The sequence below is a fragment of the Antennarius striatus genome, chromosome 7 (genome assembly GCF_040054535.1).
Source record: "Antennarius striatus isolate MH-2024 chromosome 7, ASM4005453v1, whole genome shotgun sequence".
Taxonomy (NCBI): Eukaryota; Metazoa; Chordata; class Actinopteri; order Lophiiformes; family Antennariidae; genus Antennarius; species Antennarius striatus.
In genome coordinates this window covers 17,108,802-17,124,300 of record NC_090782.1, presented here as the reverse complement: position 1 = coordinate 17,124,300, position 15,499 = coordinate 17,108,802, and the positions used below count along the sequence as shown (strand labels likewise).

General features: G+C 38.3%; 1 protein-coding gene across 1 annotated transcript in view; it reads right to left on the bottom strand.

The window, feature by feature from the left end:
- notch2 (notch receptor 2) overlaps positions 1-14,748 on the bottom strand; it is a 48,205-nt gene extending 33,457 nt beyond the window's left edge. Inside the window, exons 1-2 of the mRNA XM_068318455.1 lie at positions 14,162-14,748; positions 433-514 (exon numbers count right to left, since the gene is read on the bottom strand). Of these exons, the coding sequence (XP_068174556.1) occupies positions 433-514; positions 14,162-14,234 (155 nt within the window). The 5' untranslated portion in view covers positions 14,235-14,748. The remainder of the gene's footprint in view (positions 1-432; positions 515-14,161) is intronic.
- Between the last annotated feature and the right edge of the window lie 751 nt (positions 14,749-15,499).

The window sequence follows — 15,499 nt, the reverse complement described above, 5'->3', positions numbered from 1 at the left end:
TGTGTGTGTGTGTGTGTGTGTGTGTGTGTGTGTGTGTGTGTGTGTGTGTGTGTGTGTGTGTGTGTGTGTGTGTGTGTGTGTATATATCTATATTAATATATATACAGTATGTGTGTGTGTGTGTGTGTGTGTGTGTGTGTGTGTGTGTGTGTGTGTGTGTATATATACTGTGTGTGTATATATACTGTGTGTGTGTGTGTGTGTGTGTGTGTGTGTGTGTGTGTGTGTGTGTGTGTGTATATATATATCTATATTAATATATATACAGTATGTGTGTGTGTGTGTGTGTGTGTGTGTGTGTGTGTGTGTGTGTGTGTGTGTGTATATATATATAATTATTACTATACAGTATATGTATAAATATAGAATGAATAGTTGAAAAGTTGTGGTGACAGCAAGAGTACTTCCCCCCACAGTCCAAAGCAGTCTTACCTGCAGTATTCAGTGCCGTTTTTTAAGGTCAGACATGTAGCGTTGTTAACACAAGGTGCCTTATTATCCATACACTGCAGGGCTGTAAGAGACAAAAGATGAGTTAAACAGTGGACAAGGAGTAATGCTAAATTATCAGCTTAAATGTGACGATTCCACGACAAAGGTCAACTGTACTGACATTCAAGCTAATCAAAACTTTATTCACTTGAAATGTAAACAAAGTTTTTTTTTTCATTTACACATAAGGACTCAAGAAAGGCAGTGCAAGTCTTAAAACAATGTAAAGGTTTGCCACCTGAAATCAGCCCGTGCTCACATGGCAGCAGGCTGAGCAGGTAGTCAAAAACATGTTTTTACAAAGAGAACAAAGCACAACTACAACCCTGCAAATATAACACTCACAGCTAAACACATAAAGGTATTGTATGCCTTCATTCACCTCAAGTGGTCTTGCCAGATCTTCCTGTTCAAATACAAAAAACTCTACAAGGCAGTCAGAAAATACAGCATCCCGCAGCACCCCTGAATTCAAAATTTTACCCTGACCTACACATTTTTGTGCCGCTGGCTTCCTGAAAATGTTGCTTTTTGTTTTGTGATAATATCTCATCAGTTTCAGAGATGTGTACCGAAAACAATATAAAGGTGAAAATCTGACCTTGACCTACTGGGTTTGCACCAGGAGCTAGTATGACTAAGCCACTGTGGCTCAGTGTAAAAGAAGTGAACAAGACACAAAAAGCCACACAAGGCAGTGGCGCAGCGCGTGGACGACCAACGCTCGTCGCGGGGGGACGTGGGGGGGAGGGAAATTTTTTAGAAAATTTTTTAGAAAATTGTTTTCCTGCATTCTGAGGGCAAAATCTTCTGTTCAGTTTACCTACAAAAATACACTAAAGTCAACAGTTCAAGCTGAACTATCTTTATTTCTATCCTACTTTATGCAGGTATGAATGTGAGATTCAACAACTGAAAACTTCCATTCACTATGTGAAGATAGAGTCATACAAAATATTACTCAATGTTTACTTGTAAGTTTTACTTTGACAAGAAGACATTTCAACTTTGACCTAGACAACACCATTGGTATGCCACAGTTTATTTTATTTTTTTAAATTCAATAACATGATTTTTCATTTCAATTTAAAAAGGCATGAAAAATAGCAAGCGAGGTGAATACACATTGACATGCATCGCTGGTTATTCCTGCCGGTCATAGGGAACAAAAGTCTAAGACTACAAACAAGTATTGATAATATCTTTCATTGACCTTCTGATCGGTCTGTCACCACTCCTCCCCCCTCTCAGCATTTACTCTTTGTTTAAAAATGAGGACTTTAAAACAAACCCTACTATAAAACACTGGATTCTTTTGATTGATCGTCCTCTCCTTGTCGCACACCAATTCGTGGGTTTAGCTTATAAAAAAACAATATTTTTGTTTTTCATTGGACGAAAGGAGGTCATGACCCGAGTGCATATTTAATGATCAGGAGCTTTCGGGTCACTTCGGCTATTTCTGTCGGCATGCTTCAGCTAAATTCCGTCGGCATGCGGAAATAGCGGCGCTATTTTTGCTTGCGCCGCTCGCTAGCGGAAGTAGCGGCGCTAGTGCCGCTCGCTAAAGGAAATAGTGGCACTAGCGCCGTTCGCTAGCGGAAATAGCCTAGCGGAAATAGCGAGCGCCGCTCGTTTTAGCCTTTTTTCCGTAAAAATAAGAACGCCACTGTGGCTACAAGTCTAAAAAACCTTGTAGCCAATCTGGAATTTACTTCGCCTATGGCGAAGTGGCGAATGGCTAGCGCAAGCCCAGACCTAGTTTTTCAAGGTCAAGGTTTTGATCTAATTTTCATCCCCTTGCCTCACTGAATACGCCTTTTGTTTGTCTTTCTATCTTATCCAGTTCCTGAAATATGTGCAAAAAATGTACAGAAGTTGAAATTTTGTACAAAGCAGTAGCTTTCACCATAGATAAAAGCTAGTGCTTGATCTATGATCTTACTCACACTGGCCTCCTCCCCTGTCTTTCTATTTTATCTGTTTCCTGAGTGTACAAAAGATGAAATTTGACCTTGACCTAGTTTTCTCAAGGTCAAGGTCATTTTCATCCCCATTGCCACCAGAGTAATGTGCTTTTTGTTTCATCTTTCTACATGAAACGATTGTGAAGATTTTTGGTGGACAGACGGACAAACACACAAACAATGACAATTACAATACATCATCATGTAATTAAATCCACTACAGAAAGTATGATCTGGATTCAAGTAATATTCTGGTATCTGCTGATCCAAAATTTTACAATTGATACACTTCTACAACTAGGATCAACCTGAAAACCATTCCTATTCGGTTAAATGTGAAATTGTCTTGAAATGTTTCAGTGCTAGATTTCTTGAAAGGATACCAAACTACTAACGGTACAAAGGTGACTAGAAATTACAGGGCTAGGTCTTCATGATCAAAAACTCATGTAAGGATCATGGGATTACTGCTTTTAAGTGGAATGATCTAATGGGGAAACCTTGGTTTCGGAGTACCCTCTGTCTAGTTTCATTAATAACACTAAAAGCTAATTTTACAAAATGGGATAGATCACCCGATTTTGAGAAAACAAAAACACCCTTACAAGTGCACTCAGTCAGAGTTATGTCCTGCAGTGAGGTGCCACTCAAAATAACAGTACTTGAGGAGAAATATATTTGACTATACTTAACCCCACTTTATTTAATGAGGTGGTGTTCAATATGCAACACAAAATGTTCATGATCCAGTCTCTGAACTGTTACTGGAACAGACTAATACAGTCAAGACTGACAGACATAGTCCATTAGACATGGGGATACCGTACATAAACCACTGTGAAATTCATGATCCCATCACACATGCACAAAAGTATGCCTGCATGCTTTCAACTGCAGTGACATCCACTGATTTAAGAAAAACATGAACTAATAGCCTGCAGATGCAGTGCAAGGGACCACAAAAAATGTATGCTATTTTGGGACTGCCTGTGACTAGACATATAATATGCACAGCTGCTAAAAGCAAAATCACAAAAATCATGATCTATTCAGATCTAATCAGATAGGAACTATTTCTTTCCATTTTGACCTTCCTGAAGACCTTGGTTAATGCAAAATTATTTTAAAGTTTTAAATAAATCACATCAAATGTAATAACAGTAAAGTGGATGCCACACCATAAACTATGGCATGTGTGGAATGCAGCCCAGTCAGAAGATATACATGTTACCTGCAACAACAACAAAAGACAGGTTTGACAACCTTCACATGCACCTGTTACAATGTCAGATGCAAAGGTCATACCAGATTTGGAAAAGCCACCTCTTGCACTTTATTTTAATACACATGTGCATATAAACACCGACACACACATGCAAAAGCATATAACCAATTGTCCACTGTCAACCCTAGTGCAAGTTTAGAAAAGGTGTCAGCCATTAGTCTCTCAAATAAAATAAATAAAATGTTCAGACACACTGGAATGACTGAGCAACGTATTGTGAGCCAGACTCATATCAGCAACAATGCATTCTCTTTACCTGGTTGTTCTCACACTTCACTATCAATGAACCACAGACAGAAAAAACAGGAATGAAAACCTTGATAAGACAAAGAATCAACAAAGCTTACCATCCACATCTGTCCACGATATGTGCATGTGCACGACCAGTCAAAAGTTTGGATACACCTTATTTAATAGTTTTCTTTATTTTCATGACTATTTACAAGGTAGATTCACACAAAAGGCATCAACACTGTGAAAGAAAGCATAAATATGAAGTAAACAATGAATGAAATTTCAGGACGAAACTTAAGGTGACCTTCTCTACACTTTTGAATGCAAAAGTGTAGAGAAACTGTTCAAGGGAAACTGTTCAATGTTTCAGTACTTTTTTGCACAACTTGCTGTACTCTAAACAAGGAACCTAACAAAATTCACCACAGGTATTTGTTGTGTGAATTAACAAATAAACTTTATCATTTATTCAGAATCCATATTTAAACAGTCCTTCTCACCGTACTTCATATTTTGACACCATGAAACTAAGACAAAACCTACAATTGATCAATGGCTTGCCATTGTGAGAATTCAAACAGAATGTTTAGAGTATTAGAGTATCCTCAGCAACAGAGATACAGAAAGACTAGAAAAGTCACAGAGAGGCAGCATTTACACTTGATGAGGGACCAATGATCATCAGTTCTGTTCTCTGATCAACGAGGATTCACAATGAGCAGAATTCACGGTCGCCAACGATGTCAAGGAGAGCACTGTGCATCAGCAACTGTCGTCACCAGAAGAACCTTTTGGTGGTGCTGCAGTCTGGGCAGGTGTGTCTAATGACTAGATTCTAGTCAATACAGAACAGCCTTACTCTTTGTGAATGGTTCAGTGACAAGCCCATACCACCTGAATAACATTAATCCAGTGAGTGTGCCCCTGCATGAACTAAACAGACCTAATTTAATCTACATAGACGACAATGCTCCTGCTCATCAAGGACACATCATTAAGGAATGGCAGCTAGAGACTGTGGTACCTCGAATGGAGGGACCTGCACTTTCTCCACATCTGAATTTATAGAAGATCTATCAGCTGAGCTTCCCTGCAGAAGCTTGTAACTCTGTACCCCAGAACTTCAATGACTTGAGAGCCACCCTTAGTGAAGAGTAGGGTGCCATGCCTCAGCAGACAATAAGTCAACTGATATACTGAAATTGATGTTAAAGGGAAAAATCTTAATTTTGTACACTCATGTATATGCTTTGGTTTATTCTACTGAATTCAAACATCTTAGCATGTGCTTTATAGTGTAAATATAATGTTGTGAATAGCATATTGCAAATACTGGATGCTATTAAATTTAATGTAAATATGTACACATCAGGCCTGGTTTCTCTTTGTTAAAAAATACCTACCATGACATTCCATTATCCTCAGCTGCATTTTGAGTTTAGTGCTTATTAGAAAATGCTTGCATGGTGTGAACCACTGAACAAAGGTGATGAACATTATTACATTATTATTATTATTATTATTATGCATACACAGGTAAATTGTGAATGCCACAAAGTACATAAATTCATGCGAAAAGTTCAAACCACTTTTTCAAGTGTGAATTTTTCTGACAGAATCCATACATAAAAGAAAATCACTGCATCTGAAAGTGTGTGCGTGTGTGTGTATTCTCTGCTGTCATTATGCTGGATGCTCCCTCAGCGTTCACCGATGCTTTGTCCCTGACACAACAGCAGGTCACTTGAGAGATTCAGCAAGTCATGAAATAGAATAAGTCTTTTCAACAGGCAGAAGCAATGACAGAGAGAGAGAGGTGGTCGAGATAGAATTGTTGAAGCGATGAGATGCGGAAGTAATTATGAAACTACAGACAAAACTGCACACGTACTGAACGTGTGTCACTAGACCTGGCACACATCCATACAGCAGAGGGCAGGAAGTTGTTCACACTAAGTAAGGAAGTAACCCCACTTCCTGGAATTGCTGTTCAAGTCTATATCCAGCATGCCAAATAGTCGTCATGGTAGCTTGCAATAAAATACCCTTAACTCAGCATGGAAAGAGGGAGAGGAGGCTCAAACTAAACACTTTTAGCCTGAGGGAAACTTTGCTGGCCCACACAAACAGCAGAAGAACCAGGCGCACAAACAAAGCAGGGGCTTTCAGGCTTTAATCTTTTAGATCAACTTTAGTTGAGAGGGTAGTTGCACAGACAGAACCACGCCAAAAGAAACAATGAAGGTGTTAATTGCAAGGGACAACCTCCATCTTTATCCTGAAAGATGGAGACATTTTCAAATAACAATTGTTCTGGTACATCTAAGTTCTTTTGTGTGCTTGAAGGGAAAAAGACGGAAACAAACTAGACAAGGAAAATGCAGGGACTTTCCCTTGCTCATTCATATTTTTTCAGATTCAGAACTTTTATGACAAAAAAAAGACAGTAAATGCAGACATTTCCAGTTATGTTCACAGAGCATTTTTGGACTGCTGTAGCTCAAAATAGCGTTCAGTTCATGAAATGTGGTTCAATGTTTAGACTTCTACTCTTGGAAGTCCAACCATTGAACTATCCTTGAGCAAGGATATGTATTGGGCACCCTAATGGCAGTCCACGCTTCTCAGGAATGGTTCAAATCTAAGGGAAAGAATGTATCCCAGTGGAATTAATCAAGAATCTAAAATCTCTAAAATCTCTAATTTATTCCCTTAAATCCGTATGGAAGATGTAAGAATTTCAAATGTGAATTTGCATCTGTTACACCTAACCCCTTTACAGCAGTACTTTGAGGACCTGAAAACAAACTTTTGAAAACAGAAAATCCAGCCCCTCTGATAACAATGATGACACATTACGGGTTTGGGGATGCCTACGGTTCCAGACAAATTCCTGCATGTGGACAGAACACTATGGACTAAGCAAAATGAAGTCAGTTTGTGTTTGGGCTGTAAAGTTTTTTGCTGTGCTGTTGTCTATTAAGATTTTCTGCACCACAACTGCGATCTTGCGTGGTGTGGATGTTGAAAGGTGCTCACCAACAACTGCCCTAGCAGGTATACAGCAATGCCTTCAATAATCTTCAGTTCTGAACTATTTTTTCCATCACGCTTGTCAAAACACTTTCTGATACCTCAGCAAAACCTTGGTACAGTGAACTGGTTTCATCCTTCAACATACAGCCAGCTGACTGCAATTCCTTACCAACATGCAATATTTAGTACCGTAAAACAGTACGTGAGATAGCAGTATGTTCAAAGACCCACGTATGAAATAAACAGCACACAAATGGTATGCCATTTACATGCAGTGGGTGTGACAAGAAAACAGACTGGCAGTCTTACAGTCTGTCTCTTCTTGTGGCCTCTTGGCTTTTTTTGTTATTCCTTTGACCGTTATTTTACATACTGCTAAGTATTGATATTGAATTCTATGTACAGTACCTCATAACTGCTAAAGCGTGAACAGTACTCAACCCACATGGTCATAGTAATTCCCTGTTAACATGTTCACAGTGCACAGTTCCACAGACATCATCTCCTATGGTGTTGCATGTGGTTAATTTTTTTATTCAGTCATATCTTGACTGATTTTTCTTATATTCATAAGAACCAAGGATTTAAACAGAAAAAAATGGTCCAGCAGTATTGATGATGCATTAACACATTTAATCCAAATGCCAGCAAACCCATACTTATGACTTTCACTTTGTCTCCTATGCATTCCAACATCAATACTTCAATCAATGAACATCTATAAGTCTACACCCACTTTAAGTTATTATGGTGGCGAGCTACAGAGGTGCACGTATATATACATCCCAGGGGCCTTTATAATCCAGGTTGCAAGGGCATGATAAGGAAAATGCCAATTTAAAATTTAATGCCAACCAGAATGTCAACACACAACATGAAGACCTTTCTCTGTAGGAAATATACTGTTGTAATACTGGTAATTACTGTTTGTTCAATAAATTTGGTCTAATCACTCAAAAAAAGAAAACAGAACTGTGGCAAATTGATCTACAGCAATGTGCCTCTCACAGCTTTAACACAAGTACACACTAAATGACCTTGAACAACAGCACTATGGGTACTGCAGCTAGTGATGTCAGTGATAGTTCAAATATTCAGCATTCTGCTACACAGTAAGCTTTCAGGAAGGCCTGAGAAATAATTAACTTCCATTAATAGCACTGATGGGAATGTCCCATAGCCTTAAACTACTCTATAAGACCCCTGCAGCCCTTCCTGCCACAACCACCAAGTAGGGGAAGCGCCAGTATGACAGACGCAAAAGGCATGGCAAGTTGTTTAGAGTCCCCTAAAGGATAATATTCAACCTTAGTCAAACAGCACTATTGTTTTTCATACTAGGAAATGGTTTTTCCCTGTACAACAACCATGGTCATTTAAGACTCCTGCTGGACTCCAAGTCTATAATCAGGGTTTTTTTCTATGCTCATTTTCCCAGACTGTGGTTATAAGGTTGTATCACAGACAACAAACCAGTTCCAGGTAGAGAACACTGACCTCCAGCTTAGTGTTGCGGAAGTGAAATGTCTGTTTTTATTAATAGCTGGTGTGTGTATTGACTCGCAACCTGCTGTTCACCACAAATTGGACTTGCATTAGCAAGGACCACGATATTTAATTTCCCTGTACTAGCAAAGTTCCACCACCATGTCAGTTGAAAAGTTTATAGACACCTGAATGAAATGTCCTCAACACAAAAAGGGTTATTCTTACAACTCATTACTTTTAGCCCTTTGAGCTGTTCAAATCTATTTTTAAATTTGAGAATTTACTAAATACAGATAATCTCAAGAACACGCTCAGACAGTATTTATGATAAAGTATGAAAATCTCATTAAATTCCATGATGCCACAGTGAAGCCAAGGAAGATCAAATGCAGCTCTAGGTCTGGCAAACTGTGTTCATGATGTGTCAAGTGTACTTTGCAAAGCTGAATAGTGTAAACAGCAACTTGACTCTGTTACTTATTTTTGTACAATATTTTTAACAAACTATTCTCCAAGTAACCTGAACCAAGCAAATATATTTAATTTGCTGTAACTTCTTCCGTTCAATTCAAGTGTAATAGTTGTGTCCTAAATGCAATTTAGTGACTCATCCTCTGCTTGTAGTTACTTTGTTTTCCCTGTTGTATATATAAAATAAAAAACCAATAACTGGTTTGAATGAATAATCTCTAACAGCCATTTCTGGGAGAAAACAATGCCAGATTCTCACATTCTGGTGACCACAAATAAATTTAGCAAAATATAAGGAAACAAGAAGGTATTCTTCGTCATTTAAATTTGACATCTTAATTTTAGAATGCAAGAAGATATACTTTTCCTCACATGTAACCTCATATTTCCAAAACCAAAAATTTTGGAAATTATTGCAATTCAATGAAGGGGCATACGCCAACCCTGCATTCATTACACTGTATATGCGTAGTGAAATCCAAACAAACTGCACATCTGCCAGAGACAGACCGTCCCCAGTTACAAATACAGACCTATACATGATTTACTCTCTACTACAACAACAAGCTGTGTGTTTTAAACACACCACCAATCAAAAGGGTGCAAGAATGCCAACTTGAACATAACTTGAATATAACTTGAAACATGGAACACACTGAAGAAAATGTAGGTTCTAGAGAAAACATCTGCAGAGAGCAGACGTGGAAAGAATAAAAGGACAGCTCCAAGGGTGTTATAGGGAAGAAATCTTTTGTGTTACCACCGACAGGGAAGTGGGTAGAACTAGTGGTCAGTAATTATTCCACTGTTGTGGGTCGTTCAATTAATATCTTTGTATCACTGCACAGGGCCAACAACTGCAGAAATAAATCACATTTCACAGCTACAGCTTTGCGAGGGTGGATGTAAATCATGGGCAGCACAACAGTTTGCCTTCATCAAATTGTTATACATGCATATATAAATACATAGAAACAAACACACTGTCAAGCTATTTGCACTGGGCAAATAAATGCAACCATCCACACTCCACCAAAGTGAAAAAAAAACATTATTGTGTGCCACAAAAATGGCACCAACACTTCCTCAAGAATCTGAACTGACCCTAGAACGAACATGGTAGCATTCTCATGCATAAAAAAAAAAACATTATGGACCTTTACACATGCTTGACATAGATTAAAATGACAGGTTAAAAGTTTTCACATGTAATATCATGTTGTTTCAGCAGTCCACAGTGATAGGTTTTGTTGATGGCAAAAACCCTAATCTTCAAAAAAACTGAGGGGAAGCATGTCTCAAGCTTTCATCTGTGTGATGATGGCCGTCATTTATTCTGCATGTCTAACATCAGAATTATCAGCCATTTTTTTCAGATCTGTATGTAACGCAATTGCCTTATAATAATAACTTTTTGAAAAAAATTGACAAAATGGAAAAAGCCTCTCCATGCTTGTAATTGTGAAATGGGTCCAAATGTTATCATTAAAATGACAACTACATATGAGAAGAAAAGAAGGGACATCAGTTTTCTCTTTTCTGTGAGAAAACATTTGTAATTCACTATCAGTTATAATATTATTATGATTATATGATTATTATTATATATTGTATAATATAGTTTTTGTATTTACAGGGACAATGTTGTTTTGGTTGAAAATGTAGCAGAATCATTAAACTTCTTCTTCTTCTTTTCCTTTCAGCTTTTTCCTTCAGGGGTCGCCACAGTGAATCAGTTGCCTCCATCTAACCCTGTCTTCTGTATCCTCTTCTCTCACACCAACTACCTTCATGTCCTCTTTCACTACATCCATAAACCTCCTCTTTGGTCTTCCTCTAGGCCTCCTGCCTGGCAGTTCAAAACTCAGCATCCTTCTACCAACATATTCACTATCTCTCCTCTGGATAGGTTCAAACCATCTCAGTCTGGCCTCTCTGACTTTATCTCCAAAACCTCTAACAAGTGCTGTCCCTCTGATGTACTCATTCCTGATCCTATCCTTCCTGGTTACTCCCAGAGAGAACCTCAGCATCTTCATCTCTGCTACCTCCAGCTCTGTCTCCTGTCTTTTCCTCAGTGACACTGTCTCTAGACCAAACAACATCGCTGGTCTCACCACAGTTTTGTACACATTTTCCTTTCATTTTAGCAGAATCATTAAACATTTTTTTGAATTCCCTTGTGATTTAAAAATAAAGACAGCAACACATCCACTCATAAAAGAAATCAAGAGGAATATAGGAAGAGGTTAATTTTAATTAAAATCATCCATCCATCCATCCATCCATCATCAACCGCTTATCTGGGGCCAGGCTGCGGGGGCAACAGTCTCAGCAGGGATGCCCATACATTAAAATCAATTTACAGCTAAATTTAGCTTCAGGTGCAACACGTTTAAAAGATATTTTGCTAAATTTATGACTGACATTCAGATGGAAAAGGAGCCATAATATATCATCTATGGGGAAGTAATGAACAAAAATAAAGCACTTTCAGACTTGTGTCGTTAAGCAAGACAGACCTCACTGTGTGTATCTTTGTCTATGGAAGTTTCTCTATGGTTTTTAGAGAATGAATGAACTGAAATTTTAGCGCTTCTTGTGTAACTGAACATGTTTCGTCCTTAGGGATTAAAGTCACGAAAGAGACACATTCCTGATCTACACAAAGATGTGAGTGAAGACTAGCTGGCTGCAGTTCCTCCTTTATTGGCAATTTGCTAAATCATTTTTTAAAAGGTGGACATCTGTTCACAAAGACTGACCCTTAGTTTTTAAAATAACACAAGTAGTGCTATGTCACTGATATCGCCTTCTTTTCTAGGGGATAGAGATTTCTCATCTATTCTCTCTGCTATTTCCTTTGTGGTATGTGAGTGTCAATGGGCACTGGCTCCGACTTCCCCGTAATAGTGAATATCCTCTTTGTCTACTTTTTTAATTACTAAATTATATTTTGCCATTATAAGCCTTTTCACCACACGTTCAAAGTGGGACATCACTGTTGTGACCCATCCGTTGAAAACAGCTTTTCAAATTTTATAATAGAACTGGTGGAACAATAAATATTCATATGTATTTAAAAACTGGTTGAGGCTACAGGTGGTATTTAAGTATGGGTAAACCTTACGTCACCATATCTTACATGAGCGTGCATGCACATTGCGCTTTGCAGAGCTCTCAAGCTGTGATCAGTTGCTCATGTTGTGGTATTATATCAACTATATGGAAGTTCAGTAACTTTGGGGAAAATGGGTGAAAGTATAGGTGAGGATGGAGAGAGGAGAGTGAGGGAAATCATGGTGAACAAAGAGTGTGGGGGAGAGAAAGAGAAAGAAGCTGAGCAGAGAGGGAGGGAGGAGGGTGGCAGGAATGTCAAACACCAACAACATTCCACTGCCCCTCCTTGCACTGCCTGCAGCACTTGTACATTGTCTTTTCTTCTTTTGTGGAACTTTAGTGCTCAGAAGTCATCTACTGTCCATGAAAATATAATGAAGAACAGCAGGGCAACATACAGTATATCAACTGTGAACTAAAAAGAAAGGTAAAAAAGCACATAAAATGAAAAAAAAACAACACCCCACTGCCAAGGCTTCCCCTAATACAGAGTAAAAGGGCTATTGTGAGGTCTTATTTCTTGATGCGCCACAGAAACATATGGAGAAGAAACATTACATGATCATCTTACTAAGAAAAGAAACCACAATCTAAGTGAAGTCTTATGTAAACAATAAACATATGTAAACATGTAATATGTAAACAATAAACAATATACACACTAATATAATATTCAGTCCATGCCTATCCAGGTTAATTTATTCAGGCCCTTTATTCCTAAACCCATTTAGGTCTCTGTATTTGTAGATTCCTTTATTAGTGGGTTATGTATTATTTATTACTCTTTCTATTTGGTGTTGGCATTACTTTCTGTGTGTCTTTTCTTTCTTTGTGCGTACTGTGCTGTGTGTAATGTGACAGAGAAACTAATTTCCCTGATGGCCCCTCCTGAAGGGATGAATAAAGTCCTTCTCTACTCTACTCTCTACTCTTTAACTTCACATTCCCAAATGATAAATCGAATCTAGGGGGGTGAGGGGGGAGCTGAACCCGATATAGGATAAATTAAGGAAAAAAAGGCTTTTACATTAATTTATATTTCTGGATAAAATGCACATGGAACAAAAATATCAAAGCAATGCCTGCGTTAAGTTATAAATCATGAACACGTGGGTATAACCCAAGTTCAAACGGAATGCTTTGTGACCCTTTGGAAATAGCTGTAATATAATCTGACATCTGTCAATCTGTTGGTATACAGTATTTGAAAAATCTCTTCCCTTCTTTCATTTGCTACCTGATCGTATTTAAAAGTACACCTCATTACTTCGTGCTTTCTGTGCAATACAAGCATTTTGTTCTTCAGTGATTTCTGGCCCACTCTGAAATGACCCAGGCGCCAAACATGGACTCACCAACCCGAACTGGTTTCCAATAATTGGGCGCTAATTAACAGACTTGAGCGACTCAGATTGCATTTAAGTCACTTGTGAGGATATTACATACATTTTCTTTTCCAATACTTTATTTATATCTCATTTATAGACCCGATTTTCTGAGCTCCAGCGTAAACATAGTTAATTGGCGCAGTGCACGTTAGGCAGTCATCACTAGCATCTCTTGGGGTTAAGGTTGACTATTTAAAGCTGGTTTAAGAGTCCATTTTGATTTCTCTTACCCTCGCTTTCCAGCATTTGGGAGGTGTTGCGGTGCATCTCAGACCAGTCGTCTACAAACAGGTCATAGTTCTCAAAATCAACTAAAAAAAAAAACACTTGAATTTAGTCGGTTCGACGTTCCGAGTCCGTTTCAGTGGCCTGGTGGAGGTATGCATTCAGGACTCCACGGGAGTTTTTAACACAATAAAACACACGTTCATTTGCTGGCTTTCGCGATTGAACGTGAATTAACATTTTATAAAGGTTTAAATTATATCCAGATGTATTTAGAGGAACAGGACTTCCTACTCGATGTCAACTTTTCACCCAGCTAGCTAAACACAAGTGCACGGTCGCTCCGTGGAGATGCTACGTCTGCCCGACGTCCCGCTGATGCGGAGGCAACAAAACGTGACCGTGCCAAGTTATGATTTATTGAAAATAAACTTTTACGGTAATGACAAACTTACCCAAAGAGAGGTGAATGAAACTGAAGACAAAGACTAGTGATTTGCCCGAAGAGGAACCGGGGATATGCTCCATATTTTCTGTAAAATCCACATAAGGTCGCCAACCCAAAGTGAAGTTGTCTCCTGGGACGTTTGCTTCTTAAAAAGTCGCTGGAAACGAGTCAAGAGTCAAAAGTAGTGCTAGTTCCAAAACTACAGCATTTCTGCCGTTTAGAGACGTGCCATAAAAGACTTTCCGTTAAAAACAACTCTAAAAAATATAACATTTAGCGCTTTCTGGTAACACACACCCGTGAAAAACTCTCCCACCTCTCCGCTCACAGACAGTCACTGAAGTCACTGGCAGTAGACGCGATAACTGGTATCCTTCCGCTGAAGTCAGCGGGGATCTATCGTCGCTCTGGGGGAAAAAAAAAAAAAGCTATGTAAAACTGTTTAAAAGCTTAATTCTAAATCATAATTGTTTATTAATAGTTGAAAAAAATCCAAATGCGATAAAAAGCGTTCATTTTCAGCTTGGAAATAATGCGCAAACACACTAGAAGTTAATGTTTTGTGCGTCTTTGTCGCCGCGGCGGAGGAATTTTTCTAATTTCTCTACTTCTCGGAGCCTGGTATGACTCAAAGTTAACCCGTTCAATAATGACTTTTTCCTTTCTCCACCTATGAGACGCGCGTTTCTTCTCGATTTGTCTTTAGACGCCCACTGTTTACTTGCTTTTTCTTTTCCACTAAAGTTAGAGCCACATTTTATACAAGGGCTCAGCTTTACTCAGGTTGTCAGCACACAACCATCTCTACATTGAGAGGATTTATAACTTTTAAATGAGTGTGAACTTGGTAAGCTTAGTAAAGGTGAGGGAACAATGGCTTCTAGGGATGTATAAAAAGCTCTCTATATATCCAAATCATACAATTCTGCTTGTTTTTGGAAGACCCATCTATAATATTTATAATGTACGGAAAATGTTGATGCAATGGGTTTTAGGTTAGTCGGGTCTTTCTCTGATAAAATACTTTGACAGTTTAAATGCATAAATAGTGTTATATTAAACACATTGCCCTAACTAAGAAGATGACAAACGCTTTTATTTAATAAACATAGTCATTAACACTATTAAATCAATTGAAAAGATGAAAAATCTCTAACATGATAATCCAATAGTAATTGAGCCCTTTGTTTTAAAGTAAAACATGTTAAATATTCTGTGGCACTAATATGAGTAACAGATGTTTTTAGAGTTCATTGCTGGTTGAATATCTTTGGATTTTTTAATTACTGGTTGGACAATTTGAAAACATTACTTTCTCCTTTGAAAAATTATCATGCCTTTCTCA